This window comes from Oncorhynchus nerka, unplaced genomic scaffold (genome assembly GCF_034236695.1).
Source record: "Oncorhynchus nerka isolate Pitt River unplaced genomic scaffold, Oner_Uvic_2.0 unplaced_scaffold_988, whole genome shotgun sequence".
NCBI lineage: Eukaryota > Metazoa > Chordata > Actinopteri > Salmoniformes > Salmonidae > Oncorhynchus > Oncorhynchus nerka.
This window is the reverse complement of record NW_027040307.1, coordinates 102683-121752: the sequence shown is the minus strand read 5'-3', so window position 1 is coordinate 121752 and position 19070 is coordinate 102683. Positions and strand designations below refer to the sequence as shown.

The following is a 19070-nucleotide window of genomic DNA, read 5'->3' as shown; positions in this document are numbered from 1 at the left end:
CTATTCTTTATTCTCTCTCTCTCAGGATGGGAGCATTCTTTTTCCTCATCATCAACATGGTGTTTGGGAATCTTTCAGCTGTGGAACTCTTCATCAATGAGAGAGCTCTGTTCATGTGAGTCTTTCTGTTTGTATGTGTTCTGACTCTCTCTCTGTGTGTTCTGACTCTCTCTGTGTGTGTTCAGACTCTCTCTGTGTGTGTTCAGACTCTCTCTGTGTGTGTTCTGACTCTCTCTCACTCTCTGTGTGTGTTCAGACTCTCTCTGTGTGTGTTCTGACTATCTCTGTGTGTATTCTGACTCTCTGTGTGTTCTGAATTGCTCTGTGTGTTCTGAATTGATCTGTGTGTTCTGACTCTCTCTCTCTCTCTCTGTGTGTGTTCTGACTCTCTCTGTGTGTGTTCTGACTCTCTGGTTGTTCTGACTCTCTGTGTGTGTTCTGACTCTCTGTGTGTTCTGACTCTCTGTGTGTGTTCTGACTCTCTGTGTGTTTGTGTGTTCTGACTCTCTCTGTGTGTTCTGACTCTCTGTGTGTGTTCTGACTCTGTGTGTTCTTACTCTGTGTGTGTTTTGTCTCGCTCTCTCTGTGTGTTTGTGTGTGTATTCTGACTCTCTGTGTGTATTCTGACTCTCTGTGTGTATTCTGACTCTCTGTGTGTATTCTGACTCTCTGTGTGTATTCTGATTCTCTGTGTGTGTGTGTGTTCTGACTCTCTCTGTGTGTTCTGACTCTCTCTGTGTGTTCTGACTCTCTGTGTGTGTTCTGACTCTCTCTCTCTCTCTCTCTCTCTCTCTCTCTCTCTGTGTGTGTTCTGACTCTCTCTCTCTCTCTCTCTCTCTCTCTCTCTCTCTCTGTGTGTGTGTTCTGACTCTCTCTCTCTCTTTCTCTGTGTTCTGACTCTCTGTGTGTTTCAGCCATGAGAACTCTAGTGGGTACTACCGTACGTCCGTCTACTTCCTGTCTAAGATATTCGCTGACCTCATCCCCAACCGCATTGTCCCTATCCTCGTCTTCTCAGCAATCGCCTACTATATGATGGGTATGAACCATACACACAGCCATCACCTACTATATGATGGTATGAACCATACACACAGCCATCGCCTACTATATGATGGGTATGAACCATACACACAGCCATCACCTACTATATGATGGGTATGAACCATACACACAGCCATCACCTACTATATGATGGGTATGAACCACACACACAGCCATCACCTACTATATGATGGGTATGAACCATACACACAGCCATCACCTACTATATGATGGGTATGAACCATACACACAGCCATCGCCTACTATATGATGGGTATGAACCACACACAGCCATCACCTACTATATGATGGGTATGAACCATACACACAGCCATCACCTACTATATGATGGGTATGAACCATACACACAGCCATCGCCTACTATATGATGGGTATGAACCATACACACAGCCATCACCTACTATATGATGGGTATGAACCATACACACAGCCATCACCTACTATATGATGGGTATGAACCATACACACAGCCATCACCTACTATATGATGGGTATGAACCACACACAGCCATCTCCTACTATATGATGGTATGAACCACACACACAGCCATCACCTACTATATGATGGGTATGAACCATACACACAGCCATCGCCTACTATATGATGGGTATGAACCATACACACAGCCATCGCCTACTATATGATGGGTATGAACCATACACACAGCCATCACCTACTATATGATGGTATGAACCATGAACAGATACACACAGCCATCACCTACTATATGATGGGTATGAACCATACACACAGCCATCACCTACTATATGATGGGTATGAACCATACACACAGCCATCACCTACTATATGATGGGTATGAACCATACACACAGCCATCGCCTACTATATGATGGGTATGAACCATACACACAGCCATCACCTACTATATGATGGGTATGAACCATACACACACACCATCGCCTACCATACACACAACACACACGGGTCAGAACACACACAGCCACACACTATATGATGGGTAGAACACACACACACACACTACACATGGTCAGAACACACACACACACCACACAGTTCAGAACACACACACACACACCTACTATTCAGGGTACACACCACACACACACACTATATGATCAGAACCACACACACCACACACATATGATGGTCAGAACACACACACACACACACTACAGATTCAGAACACACACACACACACACAGCAGAACATCACCACACACACAGTTCAGAACACACACACACACACACAGTTCAGAACACACACACACACACACACAGTTCAGAACACACACACACACACACACAGTTCAGAACACACACACACACACACACAGTTCAGAACACACCACACACACACACAGTTCAGAACACACACACACACACACAGTGGGTCAGAACACCACACACACAGAACACACACACACACACACATGGGTCAGAACACACAACACACACACACAGTTCAGAACACACACACACACACACACAGTTCAGAACACACACACACACACACAGTTCAGAACACACACACACACACACACAGTTCAGAACACACACACACACACACACAGTTCAGAACACACCACACACACACACATTCAGAACACACACACACACACACACACACTATTCAGAACACACCACACACACACACAGTTCAGAACACACACACACACACACACACGGGTCAGAACACACAACACACACACACATATCAGAACACACAACACACACACACAGTTCAGAACACACACACACACACACACACAGTTCAGAACACACACACACACACACAGTTCAGAACACACCACACACACAGTTCAGAACACACCACACACACACACAGTTCAGAACACACACACACACACAGTTCAGAACACACCACACACACACAGTTCAGAACACACCACACACACACAGTTCAGAACACACCACACACACACAGTTCAGAACACACCACACACACACACAGTTCAGAACACACCACACACACACAGTTCAGAACACACCACACACACACAGTTCAGAACACACCACACACACACAGTTCAGAACACACCACACACACACACAGTTCAGAACACACCACACACACACACAGTTCAGAACACACCACACACACACACAGTTCAGAACACACCACACACACACACAGTTCAGAACACACCACACACACACACAGTTCAGAACACACCACACACACACAGTTCAGAACACACCACACACACACAGTTCAGAACACACCACACACACACACACAGTTCAGAACACACACAGTTCAGAACACACACAGTTCAGAACACACCACACACACACACAGTTCAGAACACACCACACACAGTTCAGAACACACCACACACACACACAGTTCAGAACACACCACACACACACAGTTCAGAACACACCACACACTTCCTTCTATGATAAAATGTAAATCTCTCTCTCTCCACCAGGTCTGAAGCCAGCCTTCACAGCGTTCCTGCTCTTCACACTGACGATGTCCCTGGTCAGTCTAGCTGCGGTCAGTCTAGCGTTCCTGGTCTCAGCCTCTGTCTCCTCCTTCGCTATGGCCAACGTCCTCATCGCCCTGCCTTTCGTCTTCATGATGGTGAGAGACACACAAACACACTAACTCTCTCTCTCTCTCTCTCTCTCTCTCTCTCTCTCTCTCTCTAGGTGTTTGGAGGGTTCCTGGTCAACCTTAACTCCATGTTGTCTCTCTCTCTCTCTCTCTCTCTCTCTCTCTAGGTGTTTGGAGGGTTCCTGGTCAACCTTAACTCCATGTTCTCTCTCTCTCTCTCTCTCTAGGTGTTCGGAGGGTTCCTGGTCAACCTTAACTCCATGTTGTCTCTCTCTCTCTCTCTCTCTCTCTCTCTCTAGGTGTTTGGAGGGTTCCTGGTCAACCTTAACTCCATGTTGTCTCTCTCTCTCTCTCTCTCTCTCTCTCTAGGTGTTCGGAGGGTTCCTGGTCAACCTTAACTCCATGTTGTCTCTCTCTCTCTCTCTAGGTGTTCGGAGGGTTCCTGGTCAACCTTAACTCCATGTTGTCTCTCTCTCTCTCTCTCTCTCTCTCTCTCTCTCTCTCTCTCTCTCTCTCTCTCTCTCTCTCTCTCTCTCTAGGTGTTCGGAGGGTTCCTGGTCAACCTTAACTCCATGTTGTCTCTCTCTCTCTCTCTCTCTCTCTCTCTCTAGGTGTTTGGAGGGTTCCTGGTCAACCTAAACTCCATGTTGTCTCTCTCTCTCTCTCTCTCTCTCTCTCTCTCTCTCTCTAGGTGTTTGGAGGGTTCCTGGTCAACCTTAACTCCATGTTCTCTCTCTCTCTCTCTCTAGGTGTTCGGAGGGTTCCTGGTCAACCTTAACTCCATGTTGTCTCTCTCTCTCTCTCTCTCTCTCTCTCTCTAGGTGTTTGGAGGGTTCCTGGTCAACCTTAACTCCATGTTGTCTCTCTCTCTCTCTCTCTCTCTCTCTCTAGGTGTTCGGAGGGTTCCTGGTCAACCTTAACTCCATGTTGTCTCTCTCTCTCTCTCTAGGTGTTCGGAGGGTTCCTGGTCAACCTTAACTCCATGTTGTCTCTCTCTCTCTCTCTCTCTCTCTCTCTCTCTCTCTCTCTCTCTCTCTCTCTCTCTCTCTCTCTTCTCTCATCTCTGATCTCTCTCTCTCTCTAGGTGTTGGAGGGTTCCTGGTCAACCTTAACTCCATGTTGTCTCTCTCTGTCTCTGAAATGGATCTCTCTCTCTCTCTAGGTGTTTGGAGGGTTCCTGGTCAACCTTAACTCCATGTTGTCTTGGTTGTCATGGCTGAAATGGATCAGCATTTTCCGCTACGGACTAGAGGTAGGAGGGGGAGGGAGGGGGAGAGGGAGGGGTAGAGGGAAGGGGAGGGGGATAGGGGAGGGAGGGAGGGGGATAGAGGTAGGGGAGGGGTGGTCTAGAGGGGGGGTAGAGGTGGAGGGGGATAGGGAAGGGGGAGGGGGATAGAGGTAGGAGGGGGATAGTAGGAGGGGGATAGAGGAAGGGGATGGAGGGAAGAGGAGGGGGTAGAGAGTTGGACAGTCTGATAGAGGGGGGTAGAGGAAGGGGGAGGGGGATAGAGGTAGGAGGGTCCTATTAGGGATAGAGGAAGGGGGGAGGGGGATAGAGGGAGAGAGGAAGGGGAGGGGGAGAGGAAGGGGGAGGGGGATAGAGGAGGGGGGAGAGGAAGGGGAAGGGGGATAGAGGTTGGACAGTCTGATTGATGGAAGGAGTTGGAGGGAGTCTGATTGGGTCCTATTAGAGGGAGGACAGTCTGATTGATGGAGGGAGGATGGTCCTAGGAGTTGACAGTCTGATTGATGGTCCTATTAGAGAGTTGGACAGTCTGATTGATGGTCCTATTAGAGAGTTGGACAGTCTGATGGTCCTATTAGAGTTGGACAGTCTGATTGATGGTCTATTGGACAGTCTGATTGATGGTCCTATTAGAGAGTTGGACAGTCTGATTGATGGTCCTATTAGAGAGTTGGACAGTCTGATGGTCCTATTAGAGAGTTGGACAGTCTGATTGATGGTCCTATTAGAGAGTTGGACAGTCTGATTGATGGTCCTATTAGAGAGTTGGACAGTCTGATTGATGGTCCTATTAGAGAGTTGGACAGTCTGATTGATGGTCCTATTAGAGAGTTGGACAGTCTGATTGATGGTCCTATTAGAGAGTTGGACAGTCTGATTGATGGTCCTATTAGAGAGTTGGACAGTCTGATTGATGGTCCTATTAGAGAGTTGGACAGTCTGATTGATGGTCCTATTAGAGAGTTGGACAGTCTGATTGATGGTCCTATTAGAGAGTTGGACAGTCTGATTGATGGTCCTATTATGGACAGTCTGATGGTCCTATTAGAGACAGTCTGATTGATGGTCCTATTAGAGAGTTGGACAGTCTGATTGATGGTCCTATTAGAGACAGTCTGATTGGTCATTAGAGAGTTGGACAGTCTGAGTTGGACAGTCTGATTGATCGTCCTATTAGAGAGTTGGACAGTCTGATTGATGGTCCTATTAGCCTGATTGAGAGTTGGACAGTCTGATTGACAGTCTGATGGTCCTATTAGAGAGTTGGACAGTCTGATTGATGGTCCTATTAGAGAGTTGGACAGTCTGATGGTCCTATTAGAGAGTTGGACAGTCTGATTGATGGTCCTATTAGAGAGTTGGACTATTAGAGAGTTGGACAGTCTGATTGATGGTCCTATTAGAGAGTTGGACAGTCTGATTGATGGTCATTAGAGAGTTGGACAGTTGATGGTCCTATTAGAGAGTTGGACAGTCTGATTGATGGTCCTATTAGAGAGTTGGACAGTCTGATTGATGGTCCTATTAGAGTTGGACAGTCTGATTGATGGTCCTATTAGAGAGTTGGACAGTCTGATTGATGGTCCTATTAGAGAGTTGGACAGTCTGATTGATGGTCCTATTAGAGAGTTGGACAGTCTGATTGATCCTATTAGAGAGTTGGACAGTCTGATTGATGGTCCTATTAGAGAGTTGGACAGTCTGATTGATGGTCCTATTAGAGAGTTGGACAGTCTGATTGATGGTCCTATTAGAGACAGTCTGATTGATGGTCCTGGAGTTGGACAGTCTGATTGATGGTCCTATTAGAGAGTTGGACAGTCTGATGGTCCTATTAGAGAGTTGGACAGTCTGATTGATGGTCCTATTAGAGAGTTGGACAGTCTGATTGATGGTCCTATTAGTCTGAGTTGGACAGTCTGATTGATGGTCCTATTAGAGAGTTGGACAGTCTGATTCCTATTAGAGAGTTGACAGTCTGATTGATGTCTGATTGGACAGTCTGATGGTTGGACAGTCTATTAGAGAGTTGGACAGTCTGATTGATGATTGATGGTCCTATTAGAGAGTTGGACAGTCTGATGATTAGAGAGTTGGACAGTCCTATTAGAGAGTTGGACAGTCTGATTGATGGTCCTATTAGAGAGTTGGACAGTCTGATTGATGGTCCTATTAGAGAGTTGGACAGTCTTGATGGTCCTATTAGAGAGTTGGACAGTCTGATTGATCCCTATTAGAGAGTTGGACAGTCTGATTGATGGTCCTATTAGAGAGTTGGACAGTCTGATTGATGGTCCTATTAGAGAGTTGGACAGTCTGATTGGACAGTCTGGTCCTATTAGAGAGTTGGACAGTCTGATTGATGGTCCTATTAGAGAGTTGGACAGTCTGATTGATGGTCCTATTAGAGTTGGAGTCTGATTGATGGTTGAGAGTTGGACAGTCTGATTGATGGTCCTATTAGAGAGTTGGACAGTCTGATTGGAGAGTCCTATTAGAGAGTTGGACAGTCTGATTGATGGTCCTATTAGAGAGTTGGACAGTCTGATTGATGGTCCTATTAGAGAGTTGGACAGTCTGATTGATGGTCCTATTAGAGAGTTGGACAGTCTGATTGATGGTCCTATTAGAGAGTTGGACAGTCTGATGGTCCTATTAGAGAGTTGGACAGTCTGATTGATGGTCCTATTAGAGAGTTGGACAGTCTGATTGATGGTCCTATTAGAGAGTTGGACAGTCTGATTGATTGTCCTATTAGAGAGTTGGACAGTCTGATTGATGGTTCTATTAGAGAGTTGGACAGTCTGATGGTCCTATTAGAGAGTTGGACAGTCTGATTGATGGTCCTATTAGAGACAGTCTGATTGATGGTCAGTCTATTAGATTGGACAGTCTGATGGTCCTATTAGAGAGTTGGACAGTCTGATTGATGGTCCTATTAGAGAGTTGGACAGTCTGATTGATGGTCCTATTAGAGAGTTGGACAGTCTGATTGATGGTCCTATTAGAGAGTTGGACAGATGGTTCTATTAGAGAGTTGGACAGGATGGTCAGTCTGATTGATGGTCCTATTAGAGAGTTGGACAGTCTGATTGATGGTCCTATTAGAGAGTTGGACAGTCTGATGGTCCTATTGATGGTCCTATTAGAGAGTTGGACAGTCTGATTGATGTCCTATTAGAGAGTTGGACAGTCTGATTGATGGTCCTATTAGAGAGTTGGACAGTCTGATGGTCCTATTAGAGGACAGTCTTGATGGTCCTATTAGTCTGGACAGTCTGATGGTCCTATTAGAGAGTTGGACAGTCTGATTGATGGTCCTATTAGAGAGTTGGACAGTCTGATTGATGGTCCTATTAGAGAGTTGGACAGTCTGATTGATGGTCCTATTAGAGAGTTGGACAGTCTGATTGATGGTCCTATTAGAGAGTTGATGGTCAGTTGGACAGTCTGATGGTCCTATTAGAGTTGGACAGTTGGATGGTCAGTCTGATTGATGGTCCTATTAGAGAGTTGGACAGTCTGATTGATGGTCCTATTAGAGAGTTGGACAGTCTGATTGATGGTCCTATTAGAGAGTTGGACAGTCTGATTGATTAGAGAGTTGGACAGTCTGATTAGTCCTATTAGAGTTGGACAGTCTGATTGATTGGTCCTATTAGAGAGTTGGACAGTCTGATGAGTTGGACAGTCCTATTAGAGAGTTGGACAGTCTGATTGATGGTCCTATTAGAGAGTTGGACAGTGATTGATGGTCCTATTAGAGAGTTGGACAGTCTGATTGATGGTCCTATTAGAGACAGTCTGATTGATGGTCAGTTGGACAGTGATTGATCGTCCTGATTGGACAGTCCTATTAGAGAGTTGGACAGTCTGATTGATGGTCCTATTAGAGAGTTGGACAGTCTGATTGGTCCTATTAGAGAGTTGGACAGTCTGATTGATGGAGAGTTGGACCTATTATTAGAGAGTTGGACAGTCTGATTGATGGTCCTATTAGAGAGTTGGACATAGTCTGAGTCTGATTGATGATTGTCCTATTAGAGAGTTGGACAGTCTGATTGATCTATTAGAGAGTTGGACAGTCTGATTGGTCCTATTAGAGAGTTGGACAGTCTGATTGATGGTCCTATTAGAGAGTTGGACAGTCTGATTGATGGTCCTATTAGAGAGTTGGACAGTCTGATTGATGGTCCTATTAGAGAGTTGGACAGTCTGATTGATGGTCCTATTAGAGAGTTGGACAGTCTGATGGTCCTATTAGAGAGTTGGACAGTCTGATGGTCCTATTAGAGAGTTGGACAGTCTGATTGATCGTCCTATTAGAGAGTTGGACAGTCTGATTGATGGTCCTATTAGAGAGTTGGACAGTCTGATTGATGGTCCTATTAGAGAGTTGGACAGTCTGATTGATGGTCCTATTAGAGAGTTGGACAGTCTGATTGATGGTCCTATTAGAGAGTTGGACAGTCTGATTGATGGTATTAGAGAGTTGGACAGTCTGATGGTCCTATTAGAGAGTTGGACAGTCCCTATTAGAGAGTTGGACAGTCTGATTGATGGTCCTATTAGAGAGTTGGACAGTCTGATTGATGGTCCTATTAGAGAGTTGGACAGTCTGAGAGAGTTGGACAGTCTGATGATGTCCTATTAGAGAGTTGGACAGTCTGATTGATGGTCCTATTAGAGAGTTGGACAGTCTGGATGGTCCTAGTCTGATTGATGGTCCTATTAGAGAGTTGGACAGTCTGATTGATGGTCCTATTAGAGAGTTGATTGACAGTCTGATTCCTATTAGAGAGTTGGACAGTCTGATTGATGGTCCTATTAGAGAGTTGGACAGTCTGATTGATGGTCCTATTAGAGAGTTGGACAGTCTGATTGATGGTGATTGGACAGTCTGATTGATGTCTATTAGAGAGTTGGACAGTCTGATTGATGGTCCTATTAGAGAGTTGGACAGTCTGATTGATGGTCCTATTAGAGAGTTGGACAGTCTGATTGATGGTCCTATTAGAGAGTTGGACAGTCTGATTGATGTCCTATTAGAGAGTTGGACAGTCTGATTGATGGTCCTAGTCTGATTGATGGTCCTATTAGAGAGTTGGACAGTCTGATTGATGGTCCTATTAGAGAGTTGGACAGTCTGATTGATGGTCCTATTAGAGAGTTGGACAGTCTGATGGTCCTATATTGGAGAGTTGGTCTGACATTAGTTGGACTCTGATTGATGGTCCTATTAGAGAGTCTGATGGAGAGTTGGACAGTCTGATTGGTCCTATTAGAGAGTTGGACAGTCTGATTAGAGAGTTGGACAGTCTGATCCTATTAGAGAGTTGGACAGTCTGATTGGACAGTCTGATATAGTGTGTTTATTCTCTCCCTCTGTCTCCCCATCAGGCGGTGACCATTAATGAGTTTAAAGGACAAATATTCTACAGCAACACAACCATGTAAGTTGACCTCTCACTCTCCTTTCATTCTCTCTGTCTTCTCCTTTCATTCTCTCCTTTCATTCTCTCTGTTCTCTCCTTTCATTCTCTCTGTTCTCTCCTTTCATTCTCTCCTTTCATTCTCTCTGTTCTCTCCTTTCATTCTCTCTGTTCTCTCCTTTCATTCTCTCCTTTCATTCTCTCTGTTCTCTCCTTTCATTCTCTCTGTTCTCTCCTTTCATTCTCTCCTTTCATTCTCTGTCCTCTCCTTTCATTCTCTGTCCTCTCCTTTCATTCTCTCTGTCCTCTCCTTTCATTCTCTCTGTTCTCTCCTTTCATTCTCTCTGTCCTCTCCTTTCATTCTCTCTGTTCTCTCCTTTCATTCTCTCTGTTCTCTCCTTTCATTCTCTCTGTTCTCTCCTTTCATTCTCTCCTTTCATTCTCTCTGTTCTCTCCTTTCATTCTCTCTTCATTCTCTCCTTTCATTCTCTCTGTTCTCTCCTTTCATTCTCTCCCTTCATTCTCTCCTTTCATTCTCTCTGTTCTCTCCTTTCGTTCTCTCCTTTCATTCTCTCTGTCCTCTCCTTTCGTTCTCTCCTTTCATTCTCTGTCCTCTCCTTTCATTCTCTCCTTTCATTCTCTCTGTCCTCTCCTTTCATTCTCTCCTTTCATTCTCTCCTTTCATTCTCTCTGTCCTCTCCTTTCATTATCTCCTTTCATTATCTCCTTTCATTCTCTCTGTTCTCTCCTTTCATTCTCTCTGTCCTCTCCTTTCATTCTCTCTGTCCTCTCCTTTCATTCTCTCTGTTCTCTCCTTTCATTCTCTCTGTTCTCTCCTTTCATTCTCTCTGTTCTCTCCTTTCATTCTCTCCTTTCATTCTCTCCTTTCATTCTCTCTGTCCTCTCCTTTCATTCTCTCTGTCCTCTCCTTTCATTCTCTCTGTCCTCTCCTTTCATTCTCTCTGTCCTCTCCTTTCATTCTCTCCTTTCATTCTCTCTGTTCTCTCCTTTCATTCTCTCCTTTCATTCTCTCTGTTCTCTCCTTTCATTCTCTCCTTTCATTCTCTCTGTTCTCTCCTTTCATTCTCTCCTTTCATTCTCTCTGTTCTCTCCTTTCATTCTCTCCTTTCATTCTCTGTCCTCTCCTTTCATGCTCCTCAGCCATCCATCTATATGCCGACACCGCCACCGTGTGGAAGATCTCTATAATTCAACATCTATCTACTCTCCCTCTATGTACTCAACTCCCCCCCCCCCCTCTCTCTCCTCTCTGTCTTCCAGGGGAGGTGTACCTGGAGACCCAGGGAATAGACTACAGCACCTGGGGTTTCTGACCTTTAACCCCTCTCTCTCTCTCTGTCTTCCAGGGGAGGTGTACCTGGAGACCCAGGGAATAGACTACAGCACCTGGGGTTTCTGACCTTTAACCCCTCTCTCTCTCTCTGTCTTCCAGGGGAGGTGTACCTGGAGACCCAGGGAATAGACTACAGCACCTGGGGTTTCTGACCTTTAACCCCTCTCTCTCTCTGTCTTCCGGGGGAGGTGTACCTGGAGACCCAGGGAATAGACTACAGCACCTGGGGTTTCTGACCTTTAACCCCTCTCTCTCTCTCTCTGTCTTCCAGGGGAGGTGTACCTGTAGACCCAGGGAATAGACTACAGCACCTGGGGTTTCTGACCTTTAACCCCTCTCTCTCTCTCTGTGTCTTCCGGGGGAGGTGTACCTGGAGACCCAGGGAATAGACTACAGCACCTGGGGTTTCTGACCTTTAACCCCTCTCTCTCAGCCTTCCAGGGGAGGTGTACCTGGAGACCCAGGGAATAGACTACAGCACCTGGGGTTTCTGACCTTTAACCTCTCTCTCTCTCTCTCTCTCTCTCTCTCAGTCTTCCAGGGGATGTGTACCTAGAGACCCAGGGAATAGACTACAGCACCTGGGGTTTCTGGCAGAACCATGTAGCTCTGTCTGGGATCATTACGGTGTGTATGGTCTTGGCCTACATACAGCTCAGACGGATCAACCGCTGGAAGTGACACCGGCCGCAAGAATAGAATCATAGAATCAGAACTACACCTTCTGGAACAACAGGGGCTGTGAGGAGACACACATCACAAGAATAGAATCAGAACTATACCTTCTGGAACAACAGGGGCTGTGAGGAGACACACATCACAAGAATAGAATCAGAACTATACCTTCTGGAACAACAGGGACTGTGAGGAGACACACATCACAAGAATAGAATCAGAACTACACCTTCTGGAACAACAAGGGCTGTGAGGAGACACACATCACAAGAATAGAATCATAGAACACACATCACAAGAATAGAATCAGAACTACACCTTCTGGAACAACAGGGGCTGTGAGGAGACACACATCACAAGAATAGAATCAGAACTATACCTTCTGGAACAACAGGGGCTGTGAGGAGACACACATCACAAGAATAGAATCAGATTGACCTACACCTTCTGGAACAACAGAGACTGTGAGGAGACACACCCCACAATAATAGAATCAGAACTACACCTTCTGGAACAACAGGGACTGTGAGGAGACACACACACTCTCCACTCCAGTTCATTGTAATATGGTTGTATGGTACGTTTTGTGTTGTAGTGGTGTACTTATGTTATGATGTTGATGTTGTTTTTTGGTGCCTTAATACAGTCTTAAGTCCTGTCTGTGCCGGGGGGAGGGGTTCTACTGAGCGATGTGGAATTGTTTTAAGAAGGTCAAACCAAGGATCTTCTTGTTTTTTGGTGCCTTTAATACAGTCTAAGTCCTGTCTGTGCCGGGGGGAGGGGTTCTACTGAGCGATGTGGAATTGTTTTAAGAATGTCAAACCAAGGATCTTCTTGTTTTTTGGTGCCTTAATGCAGTCTAAGTCCTGTCTGTGTCGGGGGGAGGGGTTCTACTGAACGATGTGGAATTGTTTTAAGAAGGTCAAACCAAGGATCTTCTTGTTTTTTGGTGCCTTAATGCAGTCTAAGTCCTGTCTGTGCCGGGGGGAGGGGTTCTACTGAGCGATGTGGAATTGTTTTAAGAAGGTCAAACCAAGGATCTTCTTGTTTTTTGATTTAGAGTTTTAAGACTCCGAGGTAACAACAAATATATATAAAACAAATATTTGATTAACATTTTTATTTGTCCTTACTGCTATTAGCCCATAGAAACACATTGAATAACAGATAGTCCTTACTGCTATTAGCCAATAGAAACACATTGAATAACAGATAGTCCTTACTACTATTAGCCAATAGAAACACATGGAATAACAGATAGTCCTTACTGCTATTAGCCCATAGAAACACATTGAATAACAGATAGTCCTTACTGCTATTAGCCCATAGAAACACATTGAATAACAGATAGTCCTTACTGCTATTAGCCCATAGAAACACATTGAATAACAGATAGTCCTTACTGCTATTAGCCCATAGAAACACATTGAATAACAGATAGTCCTTACTGCTATTAGCCCATAGAAACACATTGAATAACAGATTCACTACATGGAACAGCCGATAGATCCCCAAACAAAATGTATAGGAAGTTTGTTCTGAAGTGTCTGTCCGATATCTGAGAGATAAAATTAAGATCAGGAAACGTTTGTATTTTCTTTAACGTGTATTTAACCCCTCGTTAGTGTGTAGCCCAAACTGTTCAGATGGGCAGTACCGACGACCACAGACGAGTCCCAAACCCTCTCGTTGGGGTCGTAGAGCAAAACGGAGAACACCGTTCTGTTCGTGAGAGTCTCGTCTTTCCCATAATAGTTTTGAAGGCCGTTTCGGACGCCTACAGACGAACTTTGTGAGCGGACCGGTTTTCAGGATGTCTCGTGGCCTTCTGACAAACACCATTCTAGCTCTGTTAACCTTTCACCTTTAGATGAGGAAGTGTGACATCGTCAGAGGCGGTGGATTGAGACACATCCAATGCAGAAAAAAAACGGATATCTCTAGTTTAAACTGAGATTCTTATAGGGATTTGTGTGTTAAGCTAATTCGATTTCATTGACTCTAGGGGTTATTTTCACGTCCGGATGAAAAGTGTGCCCAAAGTAAACTGCCTGCTACTCGGGCCCAGAAGCTAGGATTTGCGTATTATTAGTATATTCGGATAGCAAACACTCTGACGTTTCTAAAACTGTTTGAATGATGTCTGTGAGTATATCAGCACTTATTTGGTAGGCAAAACCCCGAGGACAAACCAACCAGGAAAAGAATTGAGGTCACTCTCTTTTCAATAGATTTTCTATGGGGATCTAGATTACTAAGGCACTTGCTTGCGGTTCCTATAGCTTCCACTAGATGTCAAGTCTTCAGAAATTGGTTTTATGTTTTTCCTTTGAGAAATGAAGAAGTAGGGCTGTTCAGAACGAGGGTCGAGTGTAGTGTACTGTACTGTTGTGGTTGGGGCGCACGACCTGAAAGCTCGCTCCACTTTGTTTTTATCCGCTACTGAACACAGTTTATCACGTTTTAAATTTTATTGATTATTTACATTTTAAAATACCTAAAGTTGGATTAGGAAAGTTGTTTGAAATGTTTGGACAGCATTTACAGGTAACTTATTAGATATTTTGTAGTCATGCTGGGCGAGTTGGAACCAGTGTTTTTTTAATCAAACGACGGAATTAATCGAACAAAAGGACCATTTGTGATTTGTGATTTATGGGACATATTGGAGTGCCAAAAGAAGAAGCTCTTCAAAGGTAAGGCACGAATTATATAGTTATTTCTGAGGTTTGTGTCGCGCCTGGCGGGTTGAAATATTATTGTCATGTGTTTGTTTGATGGGGTGCTGCCTTGGCAGGGACTAATGGGGATCCATAATAAACCCCAGGAAGAGTAGCTGCTGTCTTGGCAGGGACTACTTGGGATCCATAATAAACCCCAGGAAGAGTAGCTGCTGCCTTGGCAGGGACTAATGGGGATCCATAATAAACCCCAGGAAGAGTAGCTGCTGCCTTGGCAGGAACTAATGGGGATCCATAATAAACCCCAGGAAGAGTAGCTGTTGCCTTGGCAGGAACTAATGGGGATCCATAATAAACCCCAGGAAGAGTAGCTGCTGCCTTGGCAGGAACTAATGGGGATCCATAATAAACCCCAGGAAGAGTAGCTGCTGCCTTGGCAGGAACTAATGGGGATCCATAATAAACCCCAGGAAGAGTAGCTGCTGCCTTGGCAGAGAACTAATGGGGATCCATAATAAACCCCAGGAAGAGTAGCTGCTGCCTTGGCAGGAACTAATGGGGATCCATAATAAACCCCAGGAAGAGTAGCTGCTGCCTTGGCAGGAACTAATGGGGATCCATAATAAACCCCAGGAAGAGTAGCTGCTGCCTTGGCAGGAACTAATGGGGATCCATAATAAACCCCAGGAAGAGTAGCTGCTGCCTTGGCAGGGACTAATGGGGATCCATAATAAACCCCAGGAAGAGTAGCTGCTGCCTTGGCAACAGGAACTAATGGGGATCCATAATAAACCCCAGGAAGAGTAGCTGCTGCCTTGGCAGGAACTAATGGGGATCCATAATAAACCCCAGGAAGAGTAGCTGCTGCCTTGGCAGGAACTAATGGGGATCCATAATAAACCCCAGGAAGAGTAGCTGCTGCCTTGGCAGGAACTAATGGGGATCCATAATAAACCCCAGGAAGAGTAGCTGCTGCCTTGGCAGGAACTAATGGGGATCCATAATAAACCCCAGGAAGAGTAGCTGCTGCCTTGGCAGGAACTAATGGGGATCCATAATAAACCCCAGGAAGAGTAGCTGCTGCCTTGGCAGGAACTAATGGGGATCCATAATAAACCCCAGGAAGAGTAGCTGCTGCCTTGGCAGGAACTAATGGGGATCCATAATAAACCCCAGGAAGAGTAGCTGCTGCCTTGGCAGGGAACTAATGGGGATCCATAATAAACCCCAGGAAGAGTAGCTGCTGCCTTGGCAGGAACTAATGGGGATCCATAATAAACCCCAGGAAGAGTAGCTGCTGCCTTGGCAGGAACTAATGGGGATCCATAATAAACCCCAGGAAGAGTAGCTGCTGCCTTGGCAGGAACTAATGGGGATCCATAATAAACCCCAGGAAGAGTAGCTGCTGCCTTGGCAGGAACTAATGGGGATCCATAATAAACCCCAGGAAGAGTAGCTGCTGCCTTGGCAGGAACTAATGGGGATCCATAATAAACCCCAGGAAGAGTAGCTGCTGCCTTGGCAGGAACTAATGGGGATCCATAATAAACCCCAGGAAGAGTAGCTGCTGCCTTGGCAGGAACTAATGGGGATCCATAATAAACCCCAGGAAGAGTAGCTGCTGCCTTGGCAGGAACTAATGGGGATCCATAATAAACCCCAGGAAGAGTAGCTGCTGCCTTGGCAGGAACTAATGGGGATCCATAATAAACCCCAGGAAGAGTAGCTGCTGCCTTGGCAGGAACTAATGGGGATCCATAATAAACCCCAGGAAGAGTAGCTGCTGCCTTGGCAGGAACTAATGGGGATCCATAATAAACCCCAGGAAGAGTAGCTGCTGCCTTGGCAGGAACTAATGGGGATCCATAATAAACCCCAGGAAGAGTAGCTGCTGCCTTGGCAGGAACTAATGGGGATCCATAATAAACCCCAGGAAGAGTAGCTGCTGCCTTGGCAGGAACTAATGGGGATCCATAATAAACCCCAGGAAGAGTAGCTGCTGCCTTGGCAGGAACTAATGGGGATCCATAATAAACCCCAGGAAGAGTAGCTGCTGCCTTGGCAGGAACTAATGGGGATCCATAATAAACCCCAGGAAGAGTAGCTGTTGCCTTGGCAGGAACTAATGGGGATCCATAATAAACCCCAGGAAGAGTAGCTGCTGCCTTGGCAGGAACTAATGGGGATCCATAATAAACCCCAGGAAGAGTAGCTGCTGCCTTGGCAGGAACTAATGGGGATCCATAATAAACCCCAGGAAGAGTAGCTGCTGCCTTGGCAGGAACTAATGGGGATCCATAATAAACCCCAGGAAGAGTAGCTGCTGCCTTGGCAGGAACTAATGGGGATCCATAATAAACCCCAGGAAGAGTAGCTGCTGCCTTGGCAGGAACTAATGGGGATCCATAATAAACCCCAGGAAGAGTAGCTGTTGCCTTGGCAGGAACTAATGGGGATCCATAATAAACCCCAGGAAGAGTAGCTGTTGCCTTGGCAGGAACTAATGGGGATCCATAATAAACCCCAGGAAGAGTAGCTGTTGCCTTGGCAGGAACTAATGGGGATCCATAATAAACCCCAGGAAGAGTAGCTGCTGCCTTGGCAGGAACTAATGGGGATCCATAATAAACCCCAGGAAGAGTAGCTGCTGCCTTGGCAGGAACTAATGGGGATCCATAATAAACCCCAGGAAGAGTAGCTGCTGCCTTGGCAACAGGAACTAATGGGGATCCATAATAAACCCCAGGAAGAGTAGCTGCTGCCTTGGCAGGAACTAATGGGGATCCATAATAAACCCCAGGAAGAGTAGCTGCTGCCTTGGCAGGAACTAATGGGGATCCATAATAAACCCCAGGAAGAGTAGCTGCTGCCTTGGCAGGAACTAATGGGGATCCATAATAAACCCCAGGAAGAGTAGCTGCTGCCTTGGCAGGAACTAATGGGGATCCATAATAAACCCCAGGAAGAGTAGCTGCTGCCTTGGCAGGAACTAATGGGGATCCATAATAAACCCCAGGAAGAGTAGCTGCTGCCTTGGCAGGAACTAATGGGGATCCATAATAAACCCCAGGAAGAGTAGCTGTTGCCTTGGCAGGAACTAATGGGGATCCATAATAAACCCCAGGAAGAGTAGCTGCTGCCTTGGCAGGAACTAATGGGGATCCATAATAAACCCCAGGAAGAGTAGCTGCTGCCTTGGCAGGAACTAATGGGGATCCATAATAAACCCCAGGAAGAGTAGCTGCTGCCTTGGCAGGAACTAATGGGGATCCATAATAAACCCCAGGAAGAGTAGCTGCTGCCTTGGCAGGAACTAATGGGGATCCATAATAAACCCCAGGAAGAGTAGCTGCTGCCTTGGCAGGAACTAATGGGGATCCATAATAAACCCCAGGAAGAGTAGCTGCTGCCTTGGCAGGAACTAATGGGGATCCATAATAAACCCCAGGAAGAGTAGCTGCTGCCTTGGCAGGAACTAATGGGGATCCATAATAAACCCCAGGAAGAGTAGCTGCTGCCTTGGCAGGAACTAATGGGGATCCATAATAAACCCCAGGAAGAGTAGCTGCTGCCTTGGCAGGAACTAATGGGGATCCATAATAAACCCCAGGAAGAGTAGCTGCTGCCTTGGCAGGAACTAATGGGGATCCATAATAAACCCCAGGAAGAGTAGCTGCTGCCTTGGCAGGAACTAATGGGGATCCATAATAAACCCCAGGAAGAGTAGCTGCTGCCTTGGCAGGAACTAATGGGGATCCATAATAAACCCCAGGAAGAGTAGCTGCTGCCTTGGCAGGAACTAATGGGGATCCATAATAAACCCCAGGAAGAGTAGCTGCTGCCTTGGCAGGAACTAATGGGGATCCATAATAAACCCCAGGAAGAGTAGCTGCTGCCTTGGCAGGAACTAATGGGGATCCATAATAAACCCCAGGAAGAGTAGCTGCTGCCTTGGCAGGAACTAATGGGGATCCATAATAAACCCCAGGAAGAGTAGCTGCTGCCTTGGCAGGAACTAATGGGGATCCATAATAAACCCCAGGAAGAGTAGCT

At 45.9% G+C, this 19070-nt stretch overlaps 1 protein-coding gene across 5 annotated transcripts in view; it reads left to right on the top strand.

Annotated features, from left to right (window-relative positions):
* LOC135570311 (broad substrate specificity ATP-binding cassette transporter ABCG2-like) overlaps positions 1-13452 on the top strand; it is a 63935-nt gene extending 50483 nt beyond the window's left edge. For 2 of the 5 annotated variants that reach the window (XM_065016438.1, XM_065016434.1), the window contains 6 exons: positions 26-115; positions 915-1039; positions 3502-3656; positions 4792-4881; positions 10276-10328; positions 12195-13452. In XM_065016438.1, coding sequence (XP_064872510.1) covers positions 26-115; positions 915-1039; positions 3502-3656; positions 4792-4881; positions 10276-10328; positions 12195-12342 — 661 coding nt within the window. In that variant the 3' untranslated portion in view covers positions 12343-13452. Of the gene's footprint in view, positions 1-25; positions 116-914; positions 1040-3501; positions 3657-4791; positions 4882-10275; positions 10329-11580; positions 12155-12194 lie in introns of those variants that run through there. The other 3 variants (XM_065016435.1, XM_065016436.1, XM_065016437.1) reach the window with 3 other exon arrangements.
* Positions 13453-19070: the final 5618 nt, after the last annotated feature.